This window comes from Callospermophilus lateralis, chromosome 13 (assembly GCF_048772815.1).
Source record: "Callospermophilus lateralis isolate mCalLat2 chromosome 13, mCalLat2.hap1, whole genome shotgun sequence".
NCBI lineage: Eukaryota > Metazoa > Chordata > Mammalia > Rodentia > Sciuridae > Callospermophilus > Callospermophilus lateralis.
The window spans coordinates 12950029-12968309 of NC_135317.1; the positions used below are offsets into that span (position 1 = coordinate 12950029).

Here is an 18281-nt window from a genome sequence, read left to right on the forward strand (position 1 = left end):
CAGTGAATAAATCTCAGCTTTCCTGTTTAAGATTGGGCTAGGCGTGTCCGTTGCGCTTATCCAGAACTTTATTTGCCATGTAAGGGACATCTGCTGCTGAGTTTGTGACAGTTAAGACCCTCTGGTCAAGCCGCGTATTTGCGTTTCTCCTGAATTGGATCATGTTTTCATCTTATTTTCCAGGAGTATTGCTGCCCTGTTAGGGTGTCTTGCTTTTTCAAGTTTTCTTCTTGGGTGGTATTTATGAACCCTCTTACTCCGATGGTTGATTCCAATGGGTCTTTCTATGCGTCCTCTCTATATGTCACTGGGTCATCTCACAGCTCTCCTGTTGGGCCTCATGCTGGCCAGGGCTACTAAGGCAACACTCAGTGACGTCAGCGCTTCCCTCCATTCTCATGTTGCAGGCACAATGCTGAACTAAGGGGGTCACCTGCTCTCGGTATATCACACGCTTTAAGTCCCCGTGGCAGTCTTCCTGGTACTTCATGCTCCCTGAGAGATGAAGCGGTGCTGTCTGGTCTCTAAGCCCAGCGGGTTTGCGCAGTGTGTGGTCCAGGGAAGCTGCAGCTGCAGCCAGAGGCTCAGGGGGCGCTTAGGAGGGGCTAAACCATCCTCTAAAGGTCCGAGTTCCACATGTGCAAGTTGGGAGGTGTTTCAAAAAAATTTTGGACCCTAGGAAAGAAGGAAAATGGACGCAATGAAAGCAGCACATTGGAATAGGACAGGGCTGTAAGTGAGGCCCCAAGGCTGTGGCAGCGGCCCGCAGGAGAGGGAAGCCGCCGTGGGGATTCAGGCCTGTCCTGAAGGTGGCGCTCTGGAGATGAACCTGTGTGTGTGATTCGTCTTGCTCCGGGGAATCCCTGCCACCAACAGAGCTGTCTTTCTGGAGCAGCGGCTCCTCGGGCCCTGCCTGTGGATCTGCAGGTCAGAATCCCAGTGGACATGCTGGTCAGAATTCAGGTCCCCAGGCCACCACTGACAAAGAAATCAGACTGCAGTCTAAGAGGCTCCCTGGGGCGTCTCATGCCACCAAGATTCAGGAAAAGAGACACACGGATGGAAAACGAAGGGCAGAGAGAAGACTGGAACGCCATCAGAGACCGCGAGGACGGGACCTCAGAATTGCACCGTGGCCCAGGTAGGCATCAGCCCAGAGAAGCCAACTCTGATGTTCCCATTAAGATGTTATGATTAGATCAGAGGCTGTTCAGAGAAGTGAACACAAACATCACATGATGTCACCTCGCCAGCTGTGTGCTGCCTCTGTGGAGACATCAAAGTGCACGAGAACCCACTAAGGCACCGCTGGCCTTCACATCTAATTACACTATTGAACTGCTATCAGCAGCGCCAGGCAAGTTTCCCATCATATTTCTTTGTAATTCTTACCTTACTTTTACTGCAAAAAATCAGAAAATGGAGAGGCGTCCTCATTAGCTGTGAGATGAGGAGACTTGGGGGGCATGAGGAGACTCAAGCTTTACGGCAACCTCTGGGAACATTGGCTTAGCCACCGGATCCCCTGGCACTCTATCAGCTGTGATGCTGCTTCTGCGTCAACACCTCTCTCGTCTGGCTGCCACCACATCAGCCCTCTGGCTTCGCCTCCTGCCCTCCTCTGAACACACCTCTGCTCTTAAAACTCACCAACCACACCCCTCTTCTCACTCAGTGGTGCGTCCTTTGAGTCCCTGGAGGTGACACAGAAGACTGAATGCTCTAGCTTGAACTGTGGCCACTCTAAGGCCAGGGCTGAGCATGCACTTGTTAAAACGTGATCCTGTTGACCATGAGTTCTGTGTCCTGAAACAGCAGGCTGCAGTTAACTCGTGTGAATCCAGCAGAATGTCCCGAGCACATACTGTGTGGCAGGCACAGTGGACACTGAGACGCATGAGATGCAGTTCCTGGCTGCGTCTGACCACCGACTGCTTTTCCCTTTGTCAGTCCTAAAACACAGGAGAGCAGGAACTGGGACCCAGCCTGCACCAGGCTCCGCACTAAAACGTGAGGGGACTTGCACAGTCAACGAGCATCGCTTCCTGAGATCTGAATGGAAGCTGCTTCTGGGGCAGCTGACACTGCCTACAGCCATCTTCCTGGTGCACAAGAAATAGTGTCATTATTTTACTGCCCTAGGACTCTCCTCTTCCTCCCTCTCTCCTCCTTCCGTTTCCAACCAGGACAGTGACTCCCTTCAAACTGCACCACAGCTGTGAGCCTGGAGCCCTACAGATGCCAGTGCAGAACCAGAAGACCTGGGAAGAGTGTTCCGAGCTAAGCGCAGGGCGATGGCAAGGCCGCAGGAGCAGCGGGTGGGGGTACCAGGACTGCAAGTGGCTCGCATTCAGTCTGCGGACCTGCTGTTTGGAGCCAGTAAAGGGCAGAAGCAACTGAACGGGTTCACGACAACATCCGGGCCAGCTGCTGCCACTGAGGACCACGGGGCACCTGGGGCCCAAGGAGATGGCACCCCCCCTCGGATGCTCCACGGCTCCCACCTGGCAGCCAGTGCAATGGGCAAGCTCCAGGCCTGGCCTGAGACTGGCGTCTCTTCCTGCCCCATTCCCTCCCGTGGCCGTGGCCACAGCCCAACTCTGTTGACTAGGAGGCCCACCCCCAACACACAACGCAAAGGTCTCACCACCGAGTCTTTCATCTTCTGGGGGAGAGGGTCTGAGGCCGACTCTTCCAGATTTTGATGTAAAAATTTAGGGAACAATCTGCATTGAATAAAAGACCTAAGAGTGGAAAACACACAGGTTTGGTTTTAAGATGCGTCTGGGACAGTGCCCCTGACCTCACACCCATGAATGGCAGGCAAGTATTCTTGGGAGGAAATTAAAATGAAGGAGGTGCCTTCTGAAAGCAGTGTCCCAATGTTTAAACTTCCTCCTGACAAACACAGTTGAGTCCCCTCCCTGCTGGGCACTGGCGCTGACGAGCAGCAGGGGGTGCTGCTTCTGTCACCTACCAGGTTCCTCCCCAGAATACCCCAGCAAGGCCATGCTCCAGGGGCACCTCTGACACCAAACACCATGCAGACCACGGTTCCCTCCCACGCCCACTTCTGCAGCCTGCCACCTCAGGCACCTGACAGCCTCAGAGTTTCCCTGGCACTGGGGGTGGGGACCAAGGCAGCCTTCTTCCAGGGGCTGCCCAGGCTCCATGCACAGTGCCTCCGGGGGGTTCTCTGGGGGTTTATCCGAGGCTCACCCAGGGGGGTCTCAGTGGCCCCCCGATGGGGCCAGCTCCAAGCAGGAGGCAAAGTGGTGGCACCCACTCTTCAGCTTCCGGTCATCACCGCACCGCTGCCTCCTCGTCTGGCTCCCTTGACAACAAGTGTCCAGCAGCACTGACTGCTGAGGGCGCCTCCCACCTCAGCACCCACACGGGAAACGGGGAGCACCACGGGTTACTCACAGGAGCACCGTGGGGTCACTGCTCTGCCGGCTCAGATGGTAGGACAGCGCGACCAGGAGACCGCAGAAGGCAGAGAAGAGCGCGGGGATGTGCTGCGTGCTCCACGGCTCCTGGGGAAGGACAGCAGGTGGCTGAGCAGCGCAGAGGCTGGGACCCTAGTGCAGTGCCACACGCACCTGCTGCTCCTGCCTCCACCCACAGCCTGTCACACAAAGGGAAACGCAGGTGTGGCCTTCAGGCTCCCACAGCACTGCCATGGTGGGCTCCCGGCACCAGAAATGCACGGCATGAGTGGTGCGCATGCTCATGGGACCTGTGTGCAGTGGGTCTGCTTGTGCCAGCACTGCCATGGACGTGCTTTACGAGGATGTCACAGCAATGATGATGTCACTAGGCAATAGGGATTTTCCAATTCACTGCAATCTCATGGGACACCATAGTATGTGCTGTCCACTGACCAAAGGTCCTGGTGGGGGTGGAGGGACAGAAGGAATGTATTCTGTCCACTTATTTTCTAAAAATTCACAATAGAACTGTGTGCTGTGTATCCTGGGCAGCAGCTCATCACCCTGTGTTTCCTGGGCTCCTAGATAGGCGCTGCCCAGGTGGGCACCCACATCATTCCACGGCTATGTGGGGACAGGAGCTCTTCTACCACACAGGACTCTGACCCGCTAGGTGGGACTGCTGTTGTTGCAGGCTGCTTGGTGAACCAGCCTGTGAACTGCCCCGATCAGTGCTTCTCACTGACTACCAGGCTGCCGCCCTCCTGAGGCACGTCCTGCACTGGGAAGGGTCCGGCCAGCATCATCACCAGTTCCCCGGCTTTCCCAGAGTATGGCAGCTGGGCATGGGGTGAGAGGCAGTGAGCCGCAGCAGAGCCATGGGTGGACGGAAGCTCCTTCAACAGCCTGAAAGCCAGGTGACTCTGGAGGTGGGCTGCTTCCTAGGAAAGGGCGGAGCCAGGGACAGGCTAGGCGCAGGCTCTAGATCCACCTTGGCCTCACTGCTCCTTCCCTGGGCTCTGAGAGGGGGAGCAAGGGCAGACGCCTGGACCTCCTGGGGCCCCCCTGGAAACACCTCTGAGCTCCAGGTTCTGCATTATTCAACACACACACACACACACACACACACACACACACACAGGCCAACTTCCTGGGGTCCATCCACAGAGGCGCACACACACACTGGCCAAACTTTCTGGGATCCATCCACACACACACACACACACACACACATGCACACAAACACATACGCAAACACACACTCACTGGCCAAGTTTTCCGGGGTCTATCCACAGACACACACACACACACATACACACACACACAGGCCAAGCTTCCTGAGGTCCATTCACAGACACACACACACAAACACACACACACACACACATACCAGGCCAACAAGCTAAGTGTAAGGGAACCACACGGGGCTTGCACAGAGTCGGGTTGGGGTGGACAACCATCTCTGTCTCCCTACCCTGGTGCCTCAGGCAGGTGCGCCCTCCTGAGGGTGGCTTAGGGCACTAAGTTGCAGGGTCCCCAAGCCTGGCAACTGAAGGCCAGTAGGTGGTTCAGGGATGCCCCGAGAGGAAATGCATGTGAAAATTTTTATTTTCAGTTTTATTTGAAGACAGAGAAGGAGATTGGCATTCAAATAAGAAGGTCAGTTTGCGGGGCCAAGTGACCTGAGAAGGGTTTTGGAGCAGAACAGCCAAGGGGGGTGTGCAGCTGGAGGGGCTCAGAGCTCGTGCTGCCCACCTCTCAGCGGGAGCAAGGGCAGAGGAGAGGTGCCAACTGGCATTTCTAGGTTTAAAACATGAGCTCCTTCCTTCCAGACGCGTGTGTCTAGTGTTAAATCATCTTCCGCCCATAAGTATTTACGACACTCACACACAGATCCATAAAAGCATGACCATTTCGAGGAAGACCAGATTTTAAACGATCTGTCACTCATGGATAATGAAGCACACACCACGGGATGGTTTGCTTCAACCTCAACATCCCTAATTGCTTTGAGATGTGTCTCAAGAGCCCCTAAATTGGGAACTATACGGATTGACGAGTGCGGGTTTCACAAAGCTCCTTCAGGTTTGGAAATGTTTTTATGAGGTACAAGAAAAGCTGCCTCACAGGCACAGCTCCCTGAGGATCTGTGTGCACTGGGGAGTCACTCTGGGCAAGTGTGCATGTGGGGGCATCTATTTTGACAGGAATCTTGTCTTCTGTGACTGTGAAGAGACACAACTGTAGCCATAAAGTGCAAGCTGTAATATAAGTGAAAATGAGCTAGAACTCAGGTTTTATTTTCAAATCCACTACTTTTTTTTTTTTTTTTTGGTACTGGGGATTGAACCCAGGAGCACCTGACCACTAAGCCCCATCCCCAGCCCTATTTTGTATTTTATTTAGAGACAGGGTCTCACTGAGTTGCTTAGGGTCTCCCTGTTGCTGAGGCTGGCTTTTAACTCGCCATCCTGCCTCGGCCTCCTGAGCCGCTGAGATCATAGGCGTTCCTGGCCCACCACCATTCATATCATTGCCATCACGTGTGTCATGTGACAAGCATCAAGTGCTGATGTTAATGAGCTATCGTTTGTGCTACCTTTGTACTGCTGGGTAACAAATCACCCCACCCTCTGTGGCTTAGAACAACGCAGGACTCGCACAGACTCAGTGGGTCAGGAGTCTGGGCCCAGCATGGTGGGTTCTTTTCTCAGGGTCCCACCAGGCTGAAACCACAGAGCTGGCTGGACCTTGGGGTCCATATGAGATGAGGATCCTCTTCCAAGGTCCCCAGTCAGCAGGAACCTTGGTCAGCAGCATTCAATGCCTGCAGGGCTGTAGTGCCTGCTTTCTGGCTGATGGACTACTGGGCCCAAGCTCTAGTGACTGCCGATGGGTCCCAGCCACACAGCCTCTCTGACAGCCATGCACACGTGGTCATGCTCCTCCTTGAGGGCCTCAAAGGCTCCTCCTGGCCCCTTCAGACCCTCATTTAAAGAGCTCCTCTGATTAGCTCAGATCTACCCAGGATAATCTATCTCCCTTTTAAATTAGATTCTGATTTAAAACCAAGTTCTGTATCTGCAGCTCCTCACTTTTGCCAGATGATGTAACCTAACCAGGAGCCACCTCCCTTCCTCCCCTAGGCCTGCCCACAGGCCCTGCCATGTCCCTTCATCCCGCAGGCCCTGCCCTCACCCCAGAGGTGGAGAATCCTGGTAGCCCTAGATCTTCACCTCCCAGGCTGCATGCCAAGACCCCTTCAGAGAGGGACTTCACACACAACCTCCATCCCATTCCATTTTACCTCACAGCTAATCCACTTTACACTAGGAAAAATTCAGTGCAAGTTGGGCATGTGCTCCTAGGCCGCCAAAGCTCTGCCTCTGTTCTCCACTGGAGCATAGAAATGCTAATGCCCTCTTTGTCCCTCACCTGGGCTGTAACAAAGGGCAGACAAGAAAGCACTTGGGAAACTGTCTCATGAACCAAGGCATCAGGAAAGGGATCTACTACATGGTGAACTGACTGTCCTCTAGTCAGAGAATTCATCCCGAGATGTGGAGGGACATGGCACCGGAGAGGCAGGACCGTGAGACAGAGCTCTGGCTGGGACACAGAGCACCCTGCAGGCCCCACATCCGTTTCCTCATCTGGAATAACAAAACAGAAAAGCTGGGCCAGGGACGTCCAGGTTCTGCGGCAGCACTGAAGACAGCCTAAAACGATGAGTTGAGTTTGCTTCCTACCTGCAATTAGACCTTAAATGCCATCCTTGGTACCTGATGGGATCACGAGCGAGACCCTGCAAGGAGCTAATGATGCTTGTAAAGCACCAAATTATAACGAAGTACTGCATCTTAGACATCCCCTGCCTTCAATAAAACAGGGTCCCTTTGTGAGGACAACACAAAACAGAAACTGTGGCTCACCCAGACAGAGAGAAAGCCCAGCTAATTAACCACCAAGTGCCTCTCCAGGGAGCAAAAGCTCTGGTTGTCTCTGTGTAGCTGTCAAACACTGAAGTCAGAGAGGAGCCCTGGTATGCTCCTTGCCCCGTCTTGGAAAAGTCAAAGAGAATATGAAATTAAAGAGGAACAAAATGTTCCTTCCCGAATTAATATTCCAGAGGACAAAATCAACTCAGAGGCCCTCCACAAATTTCAACCAAGTGGCAACAGTAAAACCAGAAACACACGCCCCCCAAGACTCAGAGAGACACAGCTCTGGCCAGATGCGCAGGCTGAGATAGTTCACAGCCACCATCCATCATGCTGCAGCAGAGAGAAAGGGAGAATTGATTCCCACGAAGCAGAAAAAGCAGGAAGGTCCAACAACAGCATTGTTAAACAAGAGGCAGAATCACAGCTCTGGGCCTGGGAGCTGGGCTAAGGACGCGGGCTTGCTTTCTTCCTAAGAGCCCCTGCGATTTGCTAACCACATCCACTCAACTCATGGCATTTAATAGGTGCTGTATTTCAGCGTTGAGAGGCCATCTGGGACCATTAGAGCACTCAAGACTTACAGATGAGAAGGGATGCAAATTGCTATATATATGTGTGTATGTATATGTATGTATATATATATACATACACACACATACATATACATATATATATATATATATATTTTTTTTTTTTTACCAAAAGGCAGTTCAAAATACAGCTAGAACATTAAGATTTTGTTACAACACACTACATTAGCACAAGTGATGCTTGTTCTATACTGAGCAAGAGAAGTCGAAACCTCCCTGAGGTGAAATAAACCTCCCCCGAGGGCCTGCACTCCACCTGGTCTAAAGGCTGCTCCAACAGCTGGGCTGACCCTAGGCCTGGAGCGTCCTTTCCCATCTCAGAGACAGCTGTGCACTCAGCATGGAGTCTGTTCAACTCTGATCCAACCTCCGACATGTCGTGCACAGAATGGAAACAGAAACAAACAAAAGACCCAGCCCACGACAGTAAAGGGTGTTTGTCCAGGGCCAGCTCTGGACAGCAGGCACTGGCTGCCCACAGCGCTGTCTACACCATGGTGAGGAAAAGGCCATGATCAGCCCGCCACATCTCAGGGAAATGGAGTCAGACTGGGCAGGAAGGAGGAACGTCCCTGTCCTTAACTAGGTAAAAACCTGTTTCATACCAGATTCTTCAATAGTGTTTACATCCTCTAAGAATTTGCATAAAGGACTGTGTGGCAACCCACGAGTAAGCTTTCCTATGGGTGGCATTAGAGCTGGCAGTGGTGTATACCAGCACCTTTTGAGTAGAACAGGTATCTGAGAGCACACCCCTTCTCTAGAAGTCTTAGGAATGGCTCCTGCGCAGACAATGACTTTGGGACTGACGGGTTCTCTGTGTTCCATAGATTTGCTCATCACCATGATCGGTGAGTTGTTTTCATATCAAAAGAGTTTCAGCTAAGCAGTTTGGAGATTCCTCAGAAAACCTGGAATGCATCATTTGACCCACCTGTCCCACTCCTCAGTTTATACCCAAAGGACTTACAATCAGCATACTATAGTGATGCAGCCATGTCAACATTTATAGCTGCTCAATTCACAGTAGCTAACTATGGAACCAGCCTAGGTGTCCTCCAACAGGGGAACGAATAAAGAAAATGTGGTCCTCACAGATGCATGGGCACAACCCATGCTGGGTCACACGTGCACTTAGGCACAATCCACAGCCAGGCCATACATGTACCTGGACACTATCCACAGCTGGGCCACACATGTACCTGGACACTATCCACAGCTGGGCCACACAGATACCTGGACACTATCCACATCTGGGCCACACAGGTACCTGGACACTATCCACAGTCGGGCCACACATGTACCTGGACACTATCCACAGCTGGGCCACACAGGTACCTGGACACTATCCACAGCTGGGCCACATGTGCACATGGACACTATCCACAGCTGGGCCATACATGCACATGGACACTATCCACAGCTGAGTCACACAGGTACCTGGACACTATCCACAGCTGGGCCACATGTGCACATGGACACTATCCACAGCTAGGCCACATATGTACCTGGACACTATCCACAGCTGGGCCACATGTATACATGGACACCATCCACAGCCAGGCCATGGCTGTACATGGACACAATCCTTAGCTGGGCTACGGGTATACATGAACACAATCCTCGGCCTGGTCATACGTGTACATGGACACAATCCGTGGCCAGTCATGCATGGACAACAGTTCCAGCACTGACACAACTTCTGTTTCTCTGGTCAGTGTTTATCTTGTTTTCCATCATCTAGGGCTTGCTTGGTTGCCAGCTTAGGCTGGCCTGCTCTGGTGTCCACCTAGCTTCACACAACTGTCCTTCCCTCCTGTGAGTGGCATTTCAGAAGGAAGTGTAGGTCAGCCCATGGGTTGTGTTGACCACGTGTCACACAGAGCCCCCTCCCTGTGTCACTGACTGACAGAGAGACATCTGCAGGGAATGGCCAGGCTAGACTGGGTCACCACCTGTCTCAGTCGGGCCTGCCATCCCTCTGGTCTCAGACCCCATTTCTTTTGCAATTGGAGAAAAGCCTGTTCCTTTAATACGCTGATGGAGTGGGCGTGAGAAGGACAAGGCCCGTCCCGGGACACTCCTACCTTCACAGCATTGAAGCAGAAGACATGCAGCAGGGCAGCCGCGGACGCGCTCCGGCCCACACTGTACACGGCCGACAGGATCCCAGAAACAGCTGGAACACAGACACCAACAGCTCCTGTCTCAACTGCCCAGCTGGAGGCTGCCAGTGGTCACAGGAAACAGGGTGCAGCCCTCGGGGACAGGCTTCCAGCCAGGTCCCTCAGAGAACATGGGGTGGCCACCAGCATGAGTGGCCTCGTCACTGCACTAAGCCCCCCAAAGGTGAGCATTAGGGAGCCCAGCCACTGCTTCTGGGCCCTGAAAGGCCAGAGTGGGCCTACAGTGGCTAGCTGCTGGCCAGGCAGGACCATGAATGCGATTCATACAGAAGAAAGCAGGGCACAAGGGGGGGCGGACAAGCAGGCTCTGGGGCATGTGAGCGTCACACTGCCCTGTCGGTGGATCCGCCTCATCCTGTCAGCAGCCTATGGTCACCTGTGCTGCCCTCTTGGCCAGGTGGAGGCTCAGGAGCTCACATTAGGAGCATTGGGGTTCACCCCCTGGTCCAAAGCTATAGCACTGCACAGGTGAGGGTCAGGGTTCGCTGTTTCAGGGACACACGGCACATGCGTGACGTCCCGCTCATGGGCTCACTCATACTCAGATCCGCATAGGCTCACGCTCACATGCACAGACACACGACCTCCTCTGAGGAGGGCCCGAGGCCCCAAGCCCGCCACAGACGGCAGGCTCTCCTGACTGCCCTGTTCCTCTGCTTGTCCTTCCTCATCCAAGCTGGACGGCCACTTCCAAGTCTGAGGGGTCCTGACAGGGGACCCAAAGTGAGCAGTTGGAGAGCTTGGGATAAAGCACCCCCCCCCCGGCTGGCCCCACACTATGTATCTGTGCTGAACAGCCGACCCCTCCTGGGAGAGCAGCAAGGAACTTACCAGAACCCCCGAAGAACAGCATGTCAATTTGTTCCAGGAGAAAAGTGCAGAAGGTGTTGATTTGCGGGAAGAGCCCAAGGAGGGAAATCACAGGGAAGCAATATACAAACACTGAAATGAACCAAGGAGTCGGCGATAAGCCAAGCACAGTGACTGTCACCAGGCAGCTCTCCCCAGCCAGGCCCCTCCGCCCGGCGATGTGGCAGTGATTCTGGACTCTTAACCAGCCTCCAGAGGCTGAGGTGGACAGTGCCCTGGGAGAGACTAGGTGGCCCCCAGGAAAGGCAAGCACACAGGCTTGGGACTGACAGGCCCCGGACGGGAAGGCAGAGAGCAGGCCTCAACGTGGGGGAGGTGGGGAGCGGGGACACCGTCTGGAAAACCACAGGGACCTGCAGAAACAAGAGGTGGTGGCCACGGGGATCACTCCTGCATGGAGCCCGGGTCCCAGTGTGGAGCAGGTGCCTGGCTGAGTTCAGCAACTGGGGCTGAGGTCGGCTACCCTGGCACCACCCCAGATGCCACTGTGAGGGCGGGCACAGGTTCTAGGCGGGCAGATCCACCGGCAGCTAGGTAGGAAGACTGTGCCGACTCTCACCATCCCAGCCCCATCCCAGGGCGAGACTGTGATGGGCTAGGACACTGGTGGGGGGGTCCAGCATCCCAGAGACGAGCTGAACTTGCAGGGGAAGGGCCGTGCTACAGCTGCCTTCTGCCCACTTGGTGCTACTCAGTGGCTTCCTTCTGCCAGGAACCCAAGGTGGGGCTCAGTGGACCTGCTCTCCCTGATGGAGGCTGCTGGCAAGGGCAGAGACGTCTGACACTGGAGAGCCTTAGCAGAACTAAGGAGACTTCTCTAGAAACCCACTGCCTAGACATTGAGCTTGTGTTAAAACTACAGAAGCCACAGGGGGCCACAGTGGCAAGTGAGGCAGGATTTTAGCCATTCTAAAAAAACAGGAAGCGCAGGGTCCTCGGGGGGTCAGGGTGGAGTTGAGGGTCTGTGTGTCTGTCTTTCTAATCATGGGTCTCGGCTCAATGTGGGCCAGACCTGTCCCACAGGCACCCAGGGCTGTGGGCTGTGGGATCTGGGGTAACATGTGCGGCTATGACAACAGGGCCTCTGCTTGCACAGGGGCCACCTCTAGGTTCTGGTGATCTTGTAATAATGGCTTTGTGGCAGCCTGTAACCAGGGAGTAAAACCTACCACGCCTCCCACATTGGCATCTGGAGCACCCTTGGAGGCCAGGTGACAGATGGAGGCCTGGTACCCAGTGTGGGCTGCTGCGAGGTGTGTGTGAACCTCAGGAGGTGGCCCAATGGCAGGCTCTAGGTCATTGCAGGTTACCCTGGGGAACAGTGGTCTCTTCCTCTTTCTTTTCAGGTCCTGGCCATGAGGTGGGCAGTTCTGCTCTGGTCCCCAAGCAGTGAGGCCGACCAGTCATGGAGGAAAATTCTCCCTGTGACCACAGCACGGGTGTGCCCTTGCTGAACCGCTGCTTCAGGCACTTGCTGCAGTGCCCACGCCAGCAGCCCGTGCCCCAGTGAAGCACAGGGAAGCACACTGTCTGCTGGACATGGCTGTGTGAGGCACAGCATCCTCTCAGTCTCTGCAGATGGAATTCAGAGACAGGAAGAGGACGTCTTCTGAGAGGAGCCCAAGCTTGGCTGCAGAACACGTAGCTGCAAGCATCCAAGTCTTCATCCACACAACCACGGCAACCTGAGCGCCCCTTCCCTTCACATCCAACAAGGACCCGGTGCTGGGCCACCCCCTCCACTTCCAGCAGAGCTCCAGCTTGCCTTCCAGGTGCCATGTAGGGGACCCCGGTGACGTCTGGGGGCAGGGGTGGGAGTGAAGCAGCCAAACACTGACAGGTACTCTGCTGGGCCTGGGTAGGAGGTACTGCCCATGAGACAGACACTAGCCAGGAGAGAGGGCCTTTGGAACACAACCCAGGATGGCCCTGGGAAAGCAAGACAGAGGTGAGAAAAGCCACTGCTGAAGGAGTGGTGCAGGTGCAGCCCTGGGGATCAACGAGGTGACCCCAGGAGGATGGCAGAAGACAGGGAGGCCCCAGCACAAGACACCCTCCAGAACATTCCGGGGGAGGAGTCTGTGTATCTGCTGCCAGGGTGGCCCACACAGTGGCCTTGGGGAAACGGCATTAGGAACTACTGAAATTGTTTTGTCCTTTCTTCCAAAAGCAAAAAAATAAAAGCCTGTGTTTGTTTGTAACTTTCCTGCAAAGGTTTTCTGTTCACGTGCCACTGAACAGGTCCGTGATTTCCTCTCACTTCTTTGCTTCTTATTTTCTCTAATAATCACCATAAATGCAGGGGCTTCCAGATCAGTTCCATTTCTTTCCAAGCAAAATTCATAAACAAAAACACCAAAGCTCGAGCACATGGTTTCTGGTAAACATGAACAGTGGGAATCCCTGTGGAGTAGACGGAATCAGCCTACCAGGCCTCCATGGGCCTCTGTGGGAAGGACCGTCCTGAGCCTTCCCAGCAGCACAGAAAAGTGAGGCTCAGTGCTCAAGAAAGCAAAGGGCAAGAGCAGCGCTTCCCTGCAGGGCTGTGTAGAGGCTGCGTTGTGGTAGGTGGGGCTCATTGTGCCAAGGGGCCAAAAGCAACGGAAAACTCTTGCATCTGAGAAGAGTCACCCCATGTGTGGCCCTGGCTACCAGGGAAGGCCTCCTCTCACCTAAGCACCCGTGTCAGGCACTTTTGCTTCCCTAGGCCACCCATCTTACTGAAGGGCAGCTCGGTTCCCGGCCATCCTAAAGGTCTGCCTCACATGAGCAGTAGTCCACCTGCCATCTGCCGAGATCAGTTATCACAGCTGCAACAGAGAACACAGGCCCTTCCCCTCCCTCCTGCTGCCCTTCCACAGCTGAAGGTGAAGGGCACTTCCCTGGGGCCTGGCCCTGCTCCCAGCTGCTCCTTTTGAAGCCTGGGCTTCCTCTGCTGTGAGATGACTGCAAAGCTAGGCTCGCTCACAGGCTGTGGCTGCAGTTGCCCAGATGGAAAGTAATAAAAACGGCAGCCCCAGGTCCCCAGTCTCCAACTGAGCGCAGGAAACAGTGCTGAGAAGGCCTTCCGCCCTGTTCCTGGCAATGAGAGTAGAGCATCCCCTTGTAACAAAGGAAGACGCAGGCCATGTTCTAAACTGAGGAGGAGAGTGCATAGGAACCTTATCTGCAGCGCGTCACTCACCCTTACTGCCCTCCTGCACCCTCCCACATTCTCTCCCTGCCTCTGAGGTCCTCCTCCCTTGCATTACATGTAACAAAAAGCATGGTTACCTTTCCTGCTGGCTTTGTCCCTACCACTGGCCAGCAGGCAATCCCTTCTATGTGGGGAGGCAGCACAGAGAGCTTTGAGGCTGGAGATGCTGAGCAGACCCAGAAGAGCAGAGGGTGCCAGAACTGTCACCAGTAAGGCCAGCCTAGGGAACCTTCACATCCCCAGCTCCACCCAGCCCTGAGGACGACCCACTGCAAGCAACCGAGGTGGTGTGAGAGGCATGGGGCACTTTCGGGCTGGGTCACCCGGACTGGGTTCTGGCTTCTCGCCTGACCTTTGTCTTTGGAGCTCCTTGTCATTCTTTGAATTGTGCCCAGTCCAACCCCAGGTCCTGTGACTGTGGTCACAAATGGAAACAGGGATTTTGCAGATGCTCCATGAGGATGATCAATTAAGGCCCCCTGGGCCTTGTCTAGCACTACTGGGCTCCTTATAAAGAGGGTGGACTTGGGCTTAGCTGGACAGACACAGTGGGGAGATGTGAGACCACAGGGAGAACACGCCATCTGCAAGCCGAGGAACGGGGCCTCAGGAGACCACCCCTGAGGCCCCTTGGCCTTGGGCTTCTGCTCTGAACAGAGGCTGTGGTGCCTCCTTTCGGCAGCCTCGGGAAGCCTCCCCTCCCACTAAGATTTGTTTTTTCCTGATCCTTTCCCTCTCCCCTGCTGGACCCTGTGGTCATAATGGCAGCAACTATGTGCTATTTAAATCCCCCAACAGCTGGGAACAGAGGGCAAAGATTCCATAAGCGGAAGTAACCTTGAATTGCCCTTGTCCCCCAAGGGTCAGAGAGGCAAACCAGCCTTTCCCTCCTGCCTTCTCGTCCTCCTCAGGCTCACCATCCCCTCTGCTCAGCAGAGGAGCACAAGCAACACGTTCATCCCCGGGACTGGCGGGCTCTATTCCTCTGTTTATCTCTACCAGATGCTCAGGAATCTTGCCAGATTACCTATCGTCACTTTCACTTGTCACTGTTGACGAGCAGACAAAAAATATGAGAGAAAGGGGATTCCACTGAAAAAACTGAGAATGCCATATTTCCTGTCCCCCTCGTTTTAGGGGAATTGATCCCAAGAAATAAAACAAGACTGTGCACAGCCACTAGCTGGTTCCCGAGCCTGGGTTGCTGCCACACGAGGAACCTGGGGCTGTGCCCAGCACGTACGTCTCCTGTTAAAGCCTTGACAGCTTCTCACATTCCAAGGGCACTGAAGGCCTGCCCTGCCAGCACCACCGCTCTGCTCCAATGGCACGAGGAACAAGGGAGAGGCCTGGGTGCGAAGGGCGACTCTTTGCTGGAGACATGTGGGCTTTCTCTCCCTGAATCTCTCTCCAGATCCTCCGCAGCCGACTGTAGGGCCAGGTGGTGTGCTTCTACCAAGCGTGGGTGGGACATGCCAACGTGATTCCTTCCGTCTGGCAGGTATGCCATGGTGACCAGCTCCCCACCCACAGTGTTCACCAGGTACCCTGAACAGGATACCATGCCGAGTGCTGAGCATTCAAGGTGAGAAGGCTGGAGGGGCCTCGGCAGGAGATGGAATCACATGTGACCAGTGCAAGCAGATGACCACAAATGGGTGAGCGCTGACAAGTGTGGGTCGAAGGACAATGAAAATGGAACCAGACTGAGGGACAGCACCCTCCCCTGAATGGCTAAGGCCCTGCAGACAGCAGAGCATTTGGGAGCCAGGGGTGGGGGATCACAGATCCTGGCCACCAAGCACTGGCCACACTCAGGGTCAGGGAGACGGCGGCCCTGAAGCTCCTGAGAAATGCGGGTGCAGCAAGGGCACAGACATCTTCCACACCCCCTCCCTTCCTCCAATCCTCAAGTCCTTGAGTGTCTTTGAGCTATAGACTCCAGTGCTGCTGTGTGCAAATGACAAAAAGCACACAAACAAAAATAATGGCAAGAAAGGACAGTGCTCCAGAGGGTGTGTGGTCACCTGGGCCTTGCTCTGTGTACACCCGACCATCACCTACCGTCACAGCCAGGCTCGGAGAAAGAGCCTGGCCAGCTGAGAAGGCAAGGATGACCAGGGGCCTTTGGGGTGTATGTGTGTGTGTGTGTATCTCTGTGTGTGTGTGTGTGTGTGTGTGTGTGTGTGAGAGAGAGAGAGAGAGAGAGAGAGAGAGAGAGAGAGAGAGAGAAGGAGGGAGAGAGGGAGGGAGGGAGGGAGGGAGGGGGAGAGAGAGAGAGGGAGAGGGAGAGAGAGGGAAGGAGGGAGGGAGGGAGAGGGAGAGAGGGAGGCAGAAAGAAAGAGGGAGAGAGAGGGAGGGAGAAAGGGAGCAAGGGAGGGAGGGGGAACATTTTAAATAACATAAAAAGAAAGGCAAAATTGAGGGTAGAACAAATGCTCTCACAGGCGGCACCCCGGGAGTCTAAGGAGGACCGGTGCCTATTTCCCCAAGTTTTGCTTCCTAAGTGCGCACAGAAATTCCCTGAAGCACATTCCCTGACCCTCTGACATTATAAAGCTGCTCAGCTCCTCTGTCCATGGGGCAGGGGGAGGTGCTGGGCTTGCACAGGGCTGGAGACTGAGGAGTTGCTCCCAATACAGCAGGAAGGAAGGAGGGCGGCAGCTGGGGAGAGTCCCAGGCTGTTGTACCCACCACAGCACTCACTCCCCATGTGGGACCTCTGTGCAGTTTCCGTGCCTGGGAAAGGTGACAGTGACCCAAGGCTCTGACAGCTGTGAGTGGAGCCCAGGCTAGTGTCCTTGGAGCTGCCCTTCATCCACTTCAGCTGGCCAGCAAGCTCATAGCCAGTCACAAGATAACAGGGGCAGTGGAGGCTTCGGAGCCAGGGGCCAGCCCCACGCAGGCTCTTGGCCACAGAACGACACTGACAGCTGATCTCAGTGCCAAGCGTTATCCCATGCATGTAGGAATGTTCATTTACTTAAAACCACAGGGACTGTGAGGTGGGTAAGACTTTTTGTCCTTGCAACAAGCAGCAGTGGACTGCTGCTCCAGGTCACTCATCTAGGACAGCAGTGACTCCAGAGCTGGGCGGCACAGGAAGCAGGTAGCATGCACAGGGCGGCATTCCACAGCAGAGACTGCCTAGACTGAAAGGCAGGCAAGGAGCACAGGGGAGGCCTGTTGAGCAGAGCACCTAGGCTCGGGTATCGTGGGGCTGCGACCTCTTGGCCACGGATATCAAAATTCTTCCAGCTTCATGTTGGATGCATGGGGGCCCCAACTTCCCACAGTCCCCTACAGATGTGCAAGCCAACAGGGAAATGTACACAGCTTCATGAATAATAGTAAGGAGGCTTCTCCAGGAAGGAATCTGGAGGTAAAGGTGAGACCAAGCTGCCCTCCCCAGGACCCACGTCCACTCACCTATTAAGTGGTCCCTGGCAGACTGCAGGAACTCTGCGGAGAAGAGCTGCAGGCCATACACAACATAACTGGGAGGGCGCCTGGCTTTGGCCCCTGCATCGAGAAGCAAAATAAGGCCACACAGCATACAAAAATAGATTGGTCTGCTATAGGTTATGATTTGGTTGTGTCCCTAGAAAACAAATACAATTCCTGAGTTGTGCCTTTTATTTTGATTAAGTGACAAGAATCTCACAGTCAGTCAGCACGTGATACCACATAACACAGTACATATGACACATCCTCCCCCACCCTCCCATAATCCATGCACACAGAACACCAGGAAAAGAAAAGGCAAAGCCTGGTGCTCCTCTTCCAAATCAGAATGAGACTGTCAAAAAGAACCCTATGCCTCTCGATTCCAAAGAGATTTGCCTAAAAATTTAATTACCAGCCCTGGAGAAAAACCTAGATTGGCTTCAAGGGCTTTCTCCAAAAGAGAGGTTCCATTCATTTTGTTCATTTCAAGTGCAAAGCTAACTGAAACCTTGCTCCACATGGTCTAACTGGAATTCCACTACAAAAGAGGAGCAGGATTTTAAGTTGCGGGCTTCAGTCCCCTAGTGTCTTGGAAAGCAAGACAGTTCGGGTGCAAA

General features: G+C 54.2%; 1 protein-coding gene across 2 annotated transcripts in view; it reads right to left on the reverse strand.

Moving 5' to 3' along the window:
- Pcnx2 (pecanex 2) overlaps positions 1 to 18281 on the reverse strand; it is a 170202-nt gene that overhangs the window by 104019 nt on the left and 47902 nt on the right. For both annotated transcript variants that reach the window (XM_076831630.1, XM_076831631.1), the window contains 5 exons: positions 17647 to 17818; positions 10983 to 11093; positions 10053 to 10144; positions 3427 to 3536; positions 2648 to 2744 (listed from right to left, as the gene is read on the reverse strand). In XM_076831630.1, the coding sequence (XP_076687745.1) occupies positions 2648 to 2744; positions 3427 to 3536; positions 10053 to 10144; positions 10983 to 11093; positions 17647 to 17818 (582 nt within the window). The remainder of the gene's footprint in view (positions 1 to 2647; positions 2745 to 3426; positions 3537 to 10052; positions 10145 to 10982; positions 11094 to 17646; positions 17819 to 18281) is intronic.